General features: G+C 40.4%; 1 protein-coding gene and 1 pseudogene across 1 annotated transcript; both read right to left on the reverse strand.

The window, feature by feature from the left end:
* Nucleotides 1-2,199: 2,199 nt before the first annotated feature.
* On the reverse strand, nucleotides 2,200-6,248 carry LOC139385630 (asparagine synthetase domain-containing protein 1-like; annotated as a pseudogene).
* Nucleotides 6,249-7,997: 1,749 nt separating this feature from the next.
* On the reverse strand, nucleotides 7,998-14,658 carry LOC139396711 (neurofilament medium polypeptide). Its single transcript, XM_071143672.1, has 6 exons — nucleotides 14,332-14,658; nucleotides 9,788-13,915; nucleotides 9,253-9,460; nucleotides 9,014-9,093; nucleotides 8,808-8,905; nucleotides 7,998-8,668 (listed from the first exon to the last, which is right to left on the reverse strand). The coding sequence occupies exons 1-6, from the start codon at nucleotides 14,386-14,388 to the stop codon at nucleotides 8,593-8,595; spliced, it is 4,647 nt and encodes a 1,548-aa protein (XP_070999773.1). The 5' UTR covers nucleotides 14,389-14,658; the 3' UTR covers nucleotides 7,998-8,592.
* Nucleotides 14,659-14,882: the final 224 nt, after the last annotated feature.

Here is a 14,882-nt window from a genome sequence, read left to right on the forward strand (position 1 = left end):
TGGCCTTGCGCTACGCATCAGCTCCAGCAGGGCCAGGATTCCTCCTGAATAGGGTTGCAAAGCTACCAATAATTTACCAAAGTCACCGGAATCTTTAGTAATTTTGGTAATATATACTTGAATAACTTTACTTTTTTATATATCTGTGTCCATATTGTCCATGAGTTTCTAGTAGATAAACCATATGGTTCAAGAGAAAAATAGCCTAATTAATGAAAAAAAGCATCTAAATCAACAATGGCACTATTTTCAATTACCTCTGCAACTCGTCCAACTATTGACTTTTTTCACAACTGCCACCAGTTTGACGCCAAAACATTAACATATTGACAGAAAAATGTTGAAGAAAAAAGGATACTCATATTAAACACCAATGGTATTCACAACGTAGATGGTTTATGTGTTGTTATGTGTTAATAACATTTAGACTACTTTACCCAGCAGGCTATGCGGGAGGCGGATGGTTAAAGAATGTCTTGCATGGCTAAACATGGGAGTTTTCTAGCTGAAGTACATGTAGTTAAACCTACGCCCCAGTATGTCATTATACAAGGAACAAACATACGTTTATATTTAGGATAATGTTTTACAGCTTTGTCATTTTATCATTTCATTATTTGACGTTACACCTGACAGAGGGCCAGAGATAATTAGACACCTGTGATAATCTGAAGTACCTAAAAGGGCCACTAGATGTCTTGTGATATATTCTGGTAGTTTACTTGGAATTTCCAATATTATACCCTCCCTTTGCAACTCTACTCCTGAAGTATAGGAAAGCTACTTTAGGGTCTGTCGATATTTAGATTCTATTGCAGAATTAGTTTACCTTTAACACTCATTACGTGCTCCATTGTGGCTAAAACACCCCATGGCTAAGGTACGAATACAGTGCCTTCAGAAAGTATTCACACCGCTTGACTTTTTCCAAATGTGGTTGTTTCAGCCCGAATTAAGCCATTATTAAAAGTAAATGTTGTGTCACGATTGTCATAGTGAGGAGACCAAAGCACAGGGTGATGTGAAAACATATTTTTAATGAAAGACGAAAAACCACGAAGTACACTAAACAAACAAAATAACAAGACGACCGTGAACGCTATCAAAACTGAGTGCAAACATGCAACATCACATAGACAATAACCCACGAAATACCCAAAGAAGATGCCTGCCTAAATATGGTTCCCAATCAGAGACAACGATAAACAGCTGCCTCTAATTGAGAACCAATCTAGGCAACCATAGACATACATAAACACCTAGATGGTAAACAACCCCATAAACCTACAAAACCCCTAGACAGTACCAAACACATACATCACCCATGTCACACCCTGACCTAACCAAAATATATAAAGAAAACAAAGAATACTCAGGTCAGGGTGTGACACTTTGGCTAATGTTATAAGGGATCAAACTGGGATCGAGTAATCTTTTTGCTGATAAGAGCAAACCACATTCTACTTGATAAATAACCCTCCTAATTTTCTACAGTGTGTACATATTCATCTGTATGGAATGTGGCCGCCCTCATTATTAAGTTAGGCCTTTTCATTCTTTTTTGCAGTGTCCTTGTTTCTACATGTTTTCCAAGAAAAGCCTTTATTGGAGGATGTTTTTCTTGATGGAAAGAAGGTAAACAGTTTGTAATTTCCTTAATTTGTGCTGGTAATCAATCCATAACTTGATGGATTTGAAACTTTTTTGTCAAGGCTCATTTCAAGGTACTATTTAAGATTGATGGTCAACATTCATGGCTGTAAAAACAATGCATTCTCTAAGCACACATTTCCTTTTCCCTCTACAGAAAGCCTGTGTATATTCATCAGATTTCTGGCCGTTTTGATGTGGGAAACCTTGCTTCCTATCTTTAACGTGACTGGTACTTCAGAGAAGATCTTCAAGGTGTGGGAAACCTTCCTTCCTATGTTTAATGTGACTGGTACTTCAGAGAAGACCTTCCAGATGTGAAGTCTTACACAATATAGCTTACTCAGGTGCATGTGTGAGATTGACAATGTGAAGAAAACAGCAACTTTGACTATTACAAAAACATATCAAGAGTAAATGTATTCAAATGAATTAAAACATGTCTGTTGATACTGTGGCTCACTGTGACCCGAATTACAAGCATGACTTAGTTGGCTTATGTCAATACAGTGAACAAAGATAACATTCCTGATTAAATGTTCTGCTGACCTAAGTTGTGAGGAGTCTCTTGCACTTGTCTGACGCCTTCCCATGGCTGTTTTTCCTCTTTGCGATGCGGGAACCAAACTGCTTGGCTCTCTTAGGGAGTAGAGCAAAGGTCCCAAGGCCCAGCTCCTTGGCAGCCAGCCTCAGTAGTAGTTCCTCCCGACAAATCTGCCTTCTCGGACACTGGCAGGGCATTCAGGAAACACACCACATCCTCGTCCAAATAGGGAAGCCTATACAAAACCAACAAATAAATATAGCATGTGCGATTGCTTCAGTTCCTCAATGGCAATGCTAATAGAGCAATAAAAAAAAAGTACCTTTTAGTTTAACTCTTTCCTTGAGTAAATCAAATGCATTGAAATGACTTAGGAACTGTGCCCACTTTGGAGAGGTGTGTGGCCACTTGGAGACACAAGTTAGTCCTCTCACTCAAACCCTTGTAAATGTTTTGTCTTGTGTTGCAGCTATCCCACATTTTCCAGTATTTGTCTTAAAGTTACTGAATGTAGCCAGAGTAATTTCCGATTTCGTCATCAACAAATGCGGCGAAAAGCACAGTAAATTAAAAATGCACCTAAAATCAACAGTGTAGTGTTTGGATTCAGACTTGTCAGGTGAACGGTTGTGTTGTTGGGTTGTCTCTAAACTGTTCCCTTTCAATTGCTACGATGGTTATGCATATGTTTTTCATATTTCTTCTGTAAGAAACATTTAAATGCAGCCCCATCCATATAGGCCAATTTCCACAAGTGTAAAGGGTTAAACAAAAACTTTTTTTTAACCCTAACCCTATAGGTGAATCTGTGCCTTTCTTTTTGATCAAGTTACTCATGGCCTCTTTCTGTGTTCCTATTTTTTTAATAATGGAAAATCTGCTTGCCACTGAAGAAGGACAGAAACTCTGACGACAGACTGGTGTGACTCAAATCAACATTTAAATTGGTGGTAATAAATGGGCATTAATCACTAAAACGAAAACAAATGTTATTGCTTAGTGTCCTATTCAGTACTTGCCTAGCCTCCTTCCCATGGTCCGCTATGATTCTGTCATCTCGAAATGAGATTCCTTGTAGAAATTCTGCCCAGCTCCATGGCCAGCTCTTGTACCAGACCCTAATGCCCAGAGGTCTTGAAGCGGACTCTGTGTCTGGAGTACCCTGCCTTCTGCTCATTGGCTCCAAAACCTGTCAAAACCACTTGCAGACAGAGCAGTGGTTCGATTAGGCCTACATACTGTTGATCGAATTTACACCACGCCCAAGCTAGCATAATTTTCCTCAAAAAAGGAAAATACTTTATTCACATCTAAATGGCATGTTCCTTATTACTTTACCCATGTGATCTACAAAAGGGCGGCGGTAGCCTAGTGGTTAGAGTGTTGGACTAGTAACCGGAGGGTTGCAAGAATCCCCGAGCTGACAAGGTAAAAATCTGTCGTTCTGCCCCTGAACAAGGCAGTTAACCCACTGTTCCTAGGTCGTCATAAGAATTTGTTCTTAACTGACTTGCCTAGTTAAATAAAGGTAGAATAAAAAATAAATAAAAAGGACAAGACAAACACATCAGTGATACTGTACCTTGGCAGATGAAGTGAACCCCCCTCGGTTTGTTGCCTTCTGTGAGGAAGCCGGTTCCTTTCGCTGCAAACCACACAGCACATCCAATGCTGTCATCAAGCACAGTATCCAATGGGTGCACCAGGTGACAGATGAGATCCTGGCGAGTTTTCTGCAACTCCTTCTGGGGGACGTTGATTTCAACATAATTCAATTTTCTCTCAAGTGCTGAAGCTCTTGCAGGCCTGCTCTGCCAGTGATCCTGTCTGGAATGTCAAAGGGGCTATACACATGGGAATCAGCATCGTCAGTTTTAGAATCCATGGGCTTTGATTTGTGCTTTTTGCTTTTCTTGGTAGACTCCTTCAGCACCTTTGGTTCTTGCAGTTTGAATGCCACATTCAGAAGGTCAATTGGTTGGTGGGTTGGGATGTGGCAGTCAGCCAGAGCAGCCAGAATCATGGAATCAAGGAAATGATGGCAATTGCCGCTTCGTCATTGGTCGGTGGTGATGTCACCAGTGTATCAAAGAGAAGACACTGCACATGCCTCCGTACTAGAGGTCGACCGATTTCAAGTTTTCATAACAATCGGTAATCGCCATTTTTGGACACCGATCATGGCCGATTACATTGCACTCCACGAGGAGACTGCGTGGCACACTGACTACCTGTTATGTGCGTACAGCAAGGAGTCAAGGTAAGGTGCTAGCTAGCATTAAACGTATCTTATAAAAAAAGATCAATCTTAACATAATCACTAGTTAACTACACATGGTTGATGATATGTGCTTCTACACCTGCATTGCTTGCTGTTTGGGGTTTTAGGCTGGGTTTCTGTACAGCACTTTGAGATATCAGCTGATGTACGAAGGGCTATATAAATAAATTTGATTTGATTTGATATTACAAGTTTATTTAGCTTGTCCTGCGGTGCCTGTTAATTTATCATTTATCATCGCCAAACGGGTGATTTAACAAGCGCATTCGCAAAATAAGCACTGTCATTGCACCAATGTGTACCTAACCATAAACATCAACGCCTTTCTTAAAATCAATACACAAGTATATATTTTTAAACCTGCATATTTAGTTAATATTGTCTGCTAACATGAATTTCTTTTAACTAGGGAAATTGTGTCACTTCTCTTGCGTTCTGTGCAACAGAGTCAGGGTATATGCAGCAGTTTGGGCCGCCTGGCTCGTTGCGAACTGTGTGAAGACTATTTCTTCCTAACAAAGACTGAAAACTTCGCCAAACGGGGGAGGATTTAACAAAAGCGCATTTGCGAAAAAAGCACAATCGTTGCACGAATGTAACTAACTATAAACATCAATGCCTTTCTTAAAATCAATACACAGAAGTATGTTTTTTTTAAACCAGCATATTTAGTTAAAAGAAATTCAGGTTAGCAGGCAATATTAAACTAGGGAAATTGTGTCACTTCTCTTGCGTTCATTGCACGCAGAGTCAGGGTATATGCAACAGTTTGGGCCGCCTGGCTCGTTGCGAACTAATTTGCCAGAATTTAACATAATTATGACATAACATTGAAGGTTGTGCAATAATAGTTGTGCAATAATTCTGTAAACACCTACTGACAGTCCACCAAAAACCTCTCCGTTCCACATCAATACATTCCTGTTACTGTCTTGTGCTGGCTGAGGTGAAAGTCAATCTCATGTGAAGTACACAAGCAGAGAACAGACACTGGTAGTGGGGATTTGAAGCTTTTTTGGTGATACGACTGGAGTTAGGCCATCTATTCCTTAGGTGTTCCTGCATACTCTTCTCCAGCATACAACAGATATCACACATATTTATAGCTAGTAAGGCTTCATTTGTATTTCCCTCCCAGATTGTATAGATTTCGACATATCCTGGACCTTCTTCATGTTGACCAGTTCCTCTGAGGGAAGAAAAGTTCACAGGTTAGTCTATCTATGGCTAAGAGAAAACTAAACGTGTATAATAATATGAAACTTGTATGCACTTTGGCCTACTTTTGCATGAACCAAGAGTCTGCACTCTGTCTGCCAAGAAGAATAGGTTACTGTTGGGCTGTTGGACATGGATGCGCGGAAATAAATATGGATGAAGATTAGCAGATGTCCGTAAATTATGGTCTGACAATACCATATTCGTTAGAGCAATCAGTAGGTTTTAAACTAATTAAATTAGCTAACCCTGTTTTACCCTATTTTTACGCAGATTGGAGCTCATCAATCACCATTTTATGTTCCTTGATCTACAGAAACATTTCACTTTCAGTGAGAAAACCTTATATAGCTCGCTACAGACATGAAGTCAGTTCAGAGAACCTTTATAAAATGGCATAGCCAACGTTTGCCAAAGAGCTAGCTAGCTACTGTAGCTAGATGCTCAGACATTTGACAAGTCAACAACCCGTTATACCTTGTAGTTTATTTCCTCCTTCAGCGTAGACTCTCCCTCAGCAAAGTCTTCGTTCTCTTTCTGGTTCATTGCAGACATTTTGATGAGGTAGCTAACATACGAAGATAGTAGCGAATATAGTAGCTAAATTGATTATTTATTAGCTAGCTAGCAGAGACAAAAAAATGGTTGTCACTAGTTACTAGTTACAGCCACAAAGTCAAAATAGTCTATTTCATAAAAATTCATGAAAACAGCCCCTCTGAAACTAGAGAGGTGCGAGTTGCTGCCTTTCGGGACCCTTTGCTTGGGACGTCCCAACGATTCTGGATAGCACCAGAGAGGAAGAGGCGAAGTGAGAGGGATAACTGGTGCCACAATCTGTCTTTGCCAGCAGGTGTAGTTTTCTTTTCGCTCACCATGCGAGTTGTTTTTGTATCAAGGTCAATGAGAGTGTCGAATTTGGTTAACAAAACATGTAATGTCTTATTTGAACTAATATAATTTTCTTAATGAGTTGGTTGTTACCAATGGCGATTTTATCATGTACATCTTGGTGGGGCAAAAACATTTTTTTTAAACATGTGGGATGCATGCCAGCAAAGCCACTACACAACACTAAACAATATATGAATTGCATTATAACGGTGACAAACAGTGCCCACAAACTGTTAGGGCCTACATAAAGCTGTCCCAACAGCAGAGTCCCAACACCTTACCACTGCTACAGTTCATTCAGACTAATTTACAGTTCATTCAGACTTGCTTAAACAAATGTGGTATCTACTGACAATTGAGATGTACAAATACGTCCGACAAGCGGATAAAGTGCAATCCGTAATTTCGATTAAGACTTTGAGCGAGCGACGACGGACGTGGTCAATATAACTGTTTGTTAAGCACTTTTGAAATGTACAGCATCATAATTCAGAACATGGGCCGTTCTTAAAGTGTACGCACTGTACCAGTCAGAACCGTAGGATAAATAAAGGGGGCATATAAACAGACAATGAAAGCTCTTACAATATTCAATTATTACATTTCTCTAAAACAGGTTATAGGCTATTTGTGCACCACCAAGTTAGAACAGTCGGTGAAATTTAGAGGTGAAAATAGACTACATTATTAGGGTAAAGCACATTGAATGCCGTTTGGGTCTTCGCGTGTCAAAAAATATACGTCATATACGTCACACTATTTCTCGCATTAAATTATGCCTTTAATTTGACACGTGAAATAACAACATTCTATTCAAGAATGTTGTGTGTGCTGAATTTGCACGTGCAAACCAAGCACCACAACTACTAACGTTATGTTTACAATACCGCGTTGGTGAAAATAGACCAAATTATTAGGGTGAGGTACATGAGCTACTAACAGTTTACTACACAACATACACTTAGTATTACTTTCTTAGCTACAGTACACATTTCTCCCTTGCATATGACATTTATGCAGAAGCATTCAATACATTTTTGGACTCACCTTGTGCAGGTGGCGCAGCGGGCCTTTGTAGGCAAATTTTGTCATCAAAGTCTGGCATTCTCTGGATTAATGGCGGAACTTGGAAGAGAAAAAAAACAGCCACTCCATTGAATAGCAGGCTAACGTTGGTGGTTTCTTTGCAATGCTTGCAGTTAGCCACTGATTCATTCCAAACAACTCATTGCTGAATTTGCGATTTCCAATTTGTGTAATCTTTATGTATAACGGCCGATGAGCATCGATACGTTTTTATATATAATTTCTCTTCATTATTTCTCTTCATATGACATGAATTTAAAATGATTGTCGATTTGATGACAGGAGGGAGCTGGAGCTGCCTTACTGAAGAAAGCAAAAACAATACCATGTTTGTATGCAGTTTTATTAACTCAATTACATGTTTTATTTTTATTTTACATTGTTTCCAAACTTATATGTGACATATTAATGCCAAAATAACAAGAGAACAGGCAAGCCCCCCAAAAATAAACTGTTTTTTAAAAATATAATGAATCTTAAGGTTTATATAACAGCTTCATAAGACCAATCAGTATAGACAATTATAGTCTAGCCCAAATATCAAGACGCTATAGCTGGTTTCCCTGTAGGTAACTACAGTAGCAACAGCAATAATTAGCACGGAAATAATGCATAAGAGATGTATTTTTGCTGGAACAAACCCACTGATGAAGAAATAAACAAATGTCACAAATAGCCTTCTTGAACCAATGCCTTGAGCAGTCAACTTTTTTTTTATCACACCAGTTTTTAAAAACCCTCTGGAACAAGTAAACACTGTCCAAAACAAAAATATATTATTTTTTTTTGAAAATGTTCATACAAAGATATTCAAAAGAAATAGACAAATAAAAGTTTGAAATAAAATGGAGAGATACTTATGATAAATTAAAACCCATTGTTCATGGACCATGGTTCACCAATGAGAAAAAAGGTCCTGTCAATCATCTCCGCTCTCTTTTGGAGTCTTCTTCAGCTTGTTCTTCAGCTCATTCATCATCAGGGGATTTCCAAATCTGGTGGATATATATATTAAACAAAAGGTGTTATAATAAAAAGAGAGTGACATTCATGTAGGAGATATCTCCATATAAAAGTGATTTCAAACAAGAAATTAAGAGAATCGTGTAGAAAATAGTTCAATTGATTCCCTACCCTGGGTGCCTAGGCGGTGTCCATTTAGTTTTGCGCTCCTCTTGCGTCTCTTCTTTCTTGGGAGATTCATCCCTTACATCTGGCTCGAGCTCAGATTTCTGTTGAATAGATGACATTGCCAAATCAAATTAAGAGTCAGAATAATAAACATACTACTAGACCTATTCAAAGGTTGAGCTCAAAAAGTGCAAGTATCTGATTGGTACCTGAGGGATATTTTCGGTGTTATTTTCACCTATCACCCCCTTTCCGGTCTTTCTTAAGATGGGGGGCCCTGCACCGAGTCCTGAACAACATCATAGCAACACAAACAACAAAGAAAGATATCCATTCACACTTAAATCTGGGCATCATCCATTATCTGTCATAGAACATTGTGTCACCAACGATAACAGAATGAAAGAACACATATACATTCAATTCCTCTTTTCTCTGTTAAACTTACCAGGTAGTTTGATTCCGATGCCGCCCATGCCCCTCATTGGTATCCCTGTTGGGCCTCTGACTGGAATGTGTACGGTGGGTTTTGAAGGGGAGGGGGTCAAAGATGGCATCTGTAGAAGAGTACGGGGATCCCTGGGTGGACGGGCATGTGGATTCTTGAGGGCAATGCGAGACTTTTGAGCAGTGAAGTCCAAAGCGGAGGCGTCAAACTGCAATGGTATGATAAACAACTGATTTACTAACAAGTTCAAGCTTAATTTTGATAACATAAAAATAAGCGAAACAAATCCAATAAAATATATGAAATAGATTAACGTTTGCTTTATCTCTTACGATTAGATAACACAATCATGATGTATTTGATTGCATTCTTTTAAAGGGATACTTCAGGATTTTGGAAATGAGGCCCTTCATCTACTTCCCCAGAGTCAGATGAACTTGTGGATACCATTTTTAAAAATGAGGAAGTTGTGGATTTTGGCCTCATTGCCAAAAATCCTGAAGTATCCCTTTAATAGGGAAAGTATTATCATTACCTGAAGCTGAAGACTTTGGTCTACATTTTTTGTTCCTGACGGGGAACTGAATCCTGCTTTTGCACCCTCCCCTCTGTTTTCCTCTGGTAATCCTGCATCTGTTTCCACAGTTTCCCCAGACTGCCCAACCTGGGATTTCTCTATTATTCCATCGTCGATCTCCGGTAGTTGACCCTGTGATCCAAAATCTGTCTGCTTCGATAAAACAGGCCCTGTCTTCACAACTTCCTCTGTTACCAAAGCCTCAATCTCATCGTTTTCCCAAAATAATCCTACCTCAATTTCCAGTGATTTGTTTGCCGTGTTATCTCCTGCCTTCTCTTTTAACACAGCCTCTGTCGCCTCTGAAAGTTCAGCCTCTAGCATTATCAGAGCCGTTGTATTTTTCACTAATTCTGTGTCTGACACATCTGTTTCCTCTGATAATCCAGCATCTACGGTCTCCTCTGATAATCCAGACTCTTTCTCCACATCTGGTATTTCTGTGTAAATATCCTTTAATCCAGCCTCACTGTCCACTGATTCTTCAGATAATCCAGCCTCTGATATTTCAAGTGATCTGGACTCCAGAGACTTGTCTGATGAGTCCGTATCCATCTCTACTATTTCCACCGACAGCACAGTCTCTGTTCTCACATGTACTATGTCTTCTTCTATGTTCTTCTGTAACCCATACTTGGTCTCTACTAAATCAGTCTCTATCTCCTCTGAAAATCTGACCTCTGTCACATCTGTGTCCTCTGATGAATCAGCACCTGTTCTATTCATTTTTTCCAATAGCTCTATCTTTGGCCTAACTTCCTCTGGTAATTCGGCTTCGGTCCTCACTAATCCAATTTCTGTCTCCACCGTATCCCCAGTCTCAGATTCCACTAATTCCTCTACGTCTGTCTCCACCGATGGCTCTGTCTCAATACTCTGTCTTTTTGTCTGTTTGTCCTTCTGTGATCCAGACTCAGTCTCAGATAATTCCTCCAATAATTCAGACTCAATCGCTGTCGTTTCCAGAAAAATTATGGCTTCTCTGTCAACTATTCCAGACTCTGTTTCCTCTGATGGCGATTCCTCAATCTTCATATCAAGTATTGCTGCTTCTGTCTCATTCATGATTCCCTTTTCGGGCTCCAATGTTTCCCCAGCCACAGGCTCCACTAATTCTTTCATTAATGTAGCTTTTATATTATATTTTTCCTCTGATAATTCATCTTCTGTGTCCTGTGATAGTACAACTTCTCCACAAACCATTTCCTCAAATAATTCGGCCTCTATTTCTGTCGAATCTGGTAATCCAGCCTCTACCATTCCCTGTGATTTAGTCCCAGCCTCAGATGATTTGTCTGGTAATCCATTGTCTGTTTCCAGTGACTCATTAGATGACACAGCCTTTGTCTCTGTGAGAAACACAGCCCCTGTGTGAATTGATGATGGGTACAATGTCATGTTCATTGATAATCCTGCCTCTGTCGTCACAGTTCTTTCTGATGATGCAGTTTCAGTTCTCACATCTGGTATTTCTGCCTCCTGTTTTTTCACTAATCCAGATTCTGTTTCCAACATGTCCCGAGCCTCAGATTCCACTAATTCCTCTGTGTTTGTCTCCATTGACAGCACAGTCACTGTCCTCACCTCTGGTGTGTCTACCTCTGCCCCCTTTTGTAACCCTTCCGCCACAGTTTCCCTTAGTAATCCAAAATTGGTATCGGCTGATTCCTGCATTGATCCAGACTCTGTCTCATCTTTGTCCTCTGATGGCACAACCCCACTCCTCACTTCTGGTATTTCTGCCTGTGTGTCCTTCACTGATTCAAATTCTGCCCCCACTGTCTCCCCTGCCTTTGACTCCATCCATCCCTCTCTAAACTCTGCCTTTATCTCCTCTGTCTCTTTGTATAATCCAGCCTCTGTTCTCAGTGTCTCATCTGATAAACAAACATATGTCTCTGCGGCTTCCTCTGACAGTCCTAACTCAATCTTCATTGGTTCTGGTGATTCAGCCTTTGTTTTCGCTAGGTCCTCTAGTATTTGAGTATCTGTTTCATTCAGTGATACAGAATCTGTTCTCTCCGTTTCCCCCAGTGATTTCGCTGCTTTCGCGACTGTGTGCTCGTCTACCACTGTATCAGAGGCTTTCTCAATATCCTCACTTTCAAATAATCCTTCAACAGTTTTCGGGTCTTCTTTCCCTTCCATGAGTTCACTCACTGGTGAATTGTCCGATTTAAAACTAGTTCCAGTGTTCTCTACACCTTCTAACCCTTTGGTATCACTTTCGGTGTGTGCTTCTTGTAAACGGGTGGTGTTGACTTCATCGTCGCCAACTTCCAGGATCTTCGGTGCCGTATTCTCGTCTAACTCTTTGCCATTGTTGATTTCAGGAATTTCCTCTCGAGTTTCTTCACACGCTACACGTTTTGGCTCCTGAGCCACAACAAGGTCCTCACATAGCCCAGGGGAAATGTATTTTGCCACGCCTCTGATTTCCACTCTATTGTCAACCACTGAAATACGTTTTCCCTCCACTTCATTAAGGGGGTCTTCGTCTTCCTTTGAAATCTTGTCTTCCTGTAGTTTATTTTTCTCCACTACAACATTTCTCTCCTGATAAGAGAAAGTGTCCAGCCCAGTCACTTTATCTTTCACATCCTCTGCCTCTGTATCCGTCTTCGTCCCAATACCGATTGCAACGTCTTCTATCTTGTTACTGCCCCCGTCCTCAAACACTTTGGATCCATCCTCTGATACCTCTTCTTTTCTTTCCTCTAACACTGTGCTGTCAATTCTTTCAGTGTTGCCCTCCATTTTCTGCTTGTCTCTAACAATAGTTATCTCATCATTTGACACAAAGACTCTTTTGTCATAGGCCATTGGCAATTCCAACTCTGCCTCTGAAACAAAGATGTCCTGGCCTCTTCCCAATGTTCTGTCTTCGTCTGATAATCCTCCACAAAGTGGTCGTGGGTTGGGGTCATTTTCTTGATCAAACCTCTCTATAGTTCCTTCATCAAACTTCAAACGATTGTCACCATATTCATGTTTGTTATTGTTTTCTGAGACTTGGAAATCATTGTATGGTCCAAAGCCCCTGTCCAATATCTCTTCCTGTTCTCTTCTGCCCATCTCTTCTATTGCTCTATTCTCTTCCTCTCTCTCCTCCTTCCTCCCAAGTTCTTCCATGTCCATGCTATTCTTCACTTCATTACCATCTCGACTCAGTTTGTCTTTGATTACACACAGATCATTGCTATTCTCCCCTCCCGCTGAGAATTCTACTATTTCTGCTACTTTCCACCCTTCTTTGCCTGTCTCCATGAAGAGTACTTCCGTTTCTTTCTCTCCATCTTTTTCATTTAATTTTACCATGGTTTCATCCTCTGTACTTTGCACATCGTGTTTCATTAATCTGTCCTTATTTTCCTTGTCTCCATTCTTATCCAAAAGTGTGGCAGGTTCAACACAGGCTGATGTAAGGTTTGGGGACTCTATATCAAAATGTATTTCTCCATCTCTATTGTTTTCATGTTCTTCTGTTTTGGTTCCTTCTTCACCACAGGGGAATTCTTCAGTAACTTCTTCAGGGATTTCTTCTTCCTCCGCTTTTCTTTCTGCCACTGCACCTCTTAATCTATTTGCTTCAACACAGTTGTAACTGTCAGTGTGTCCTTGTGCTCCCTGGCCCTCTGACCTTTCAGATGTCGGCTCTCTAAATAAGATCGGGATCCCAGTGACTACCACTGATTGGACCCCTTTCCCCATATTTAATTCTTCTTTAGTAACATGCTGGATTGTGCCTTTATTTTCTGTTCGGTCCACCTGCTCTTGTTTTATATCATGCCCCTCCGGGGATGATTTGCTATCACTCCCTCTGTTGGATTGTCCAGTGTATTGCACATTGTCTCTGCTGAGGCCTGGACCAATGATGACATTGCACTGTTCCCAGGCAACAACAGATCTTGGTTTCTTAACCTCAGAGCCTGTTTCAAAAGTGACCTCAGTTTCCTTTATCTCATTTTTCGCACCATCTCCATGGTCGTCTGTTTGTTGTGCAGCAGTGGCTTCCTGTCTTGAGCTTGTGTCATTGTTAATGGACTCTGGGCTTAGATACCTCCCCACAACTTCCGTAAAGTAGTTCTGTTTGTATGTGTGAGTGTGAGTGTGAGTGTGTGTGTGCGCGCGCGCGTGTGTGTGTGTGTGTGTGTGTGTGTGTGTGTGTGTGTGTGCGTATGCGTGTGTGTGTGTGCGTGTGAAAGAGAGAGAGAGAGAGAGAGAATTACTCTATGTTCATGTCATTTACTTCCTTGTCCATATATGATAACATATAACATAACATTACATCAATCCAGGTACAGTGAAATAGAGTTAATGCAATCATTGTGTTTTTCTCCTCCTTGGGGAAGTTCTCAATTCAAACTAATTGTTCATCAACAAATTATTAAGTAGTCTAAAATATATCTATTGTAATTATAACAATAGGAAATAATGAACCAATCACGGTAGGCTATAAAAAATAGTGTCCTGTAGTAAATTATTTCAGCGCAGAAACTCACCCAAACTGTCCAGAAAGTCCTCCCAGCACGAGTGAGGGGGCTTGCTGGTGAGTCCATCTTTTGGTGTTTCAGTGGCTTTTTTCGATAAGATAATACACTTCTCTTCAGAGTAGACTACAACAAAGTAACTGCAAACTGAGGTAGCCTACTTCTTCTTGATAGGCCTATTAATTATTTTGTCAAACGAGGACAAAAAAAAATCCCATTAGTAAATTGTCAAATAGACCTATTAACTTTTCCAGAGGTCTAAACGCGAGCAAATGCAAATGAGAATTTTGGTAACAGCTCTTATGTAGTTCCTGACGCTGAGATGTCCGGTTGCGCGTCATTGCGTTAGTGGAAACCAAGACTGTTCTCAGGGCAGGCCTGGTTGCAGTTAGATATGTTCCAGTCACACCAGGGACAATTCTAGCTAACCCTACACCTTTTCCTATCCTTAACTTAATTATCCTAACCTGTCTCGTTAAAATTATCCTAAACTGCCATGAGAACAAGTCTTGGTTTCAACTAATGTGATACAGGTATACAGCAGGAAGATGATAACGTCGCGT

This window comes from Oncorhynchus clarkii, chromosome 3 (assembly GCF_045791955.1).
Source record: "Oncorhynchus clarkii lewisi isolate Uvic-CL-2024 chromosome 3, UVic_Ocla_1.0, whole genome shotgun sequence".
Lineage (NCBI taxonomy): Eukaryota > Metazoa > Chordata > Actinopteri > Salmoniformes > Salmonidae > Oncorhynchus > Oncorhynchus clarkii.

Excerpts from the sequence above, each read along its gene's own strand:
- LOC139396711 (XM_071143672.1), bottom strand. The coding sequence starts at position 14,388 with ATGGACTCACCAGCAAGCCCCCTCACTCGTGCTGGGAGGACTTTCTGG. Across the intron at positions 13,916-14,331 it reads GGACTTTCTGGACAGTTTGG|AACTACTTTACGGAAGTTGT; the intron begins GTGAGTTTCTGC and ends ACATACAAACAG. Across the intron at positions 8,906-9,013 it reads ACACCGAAAATATCCCTCAG|AAATCTGAGCTCGAGCCAGA; the intron begins GTACCAATCAGA and ends TCTATTCAACAG.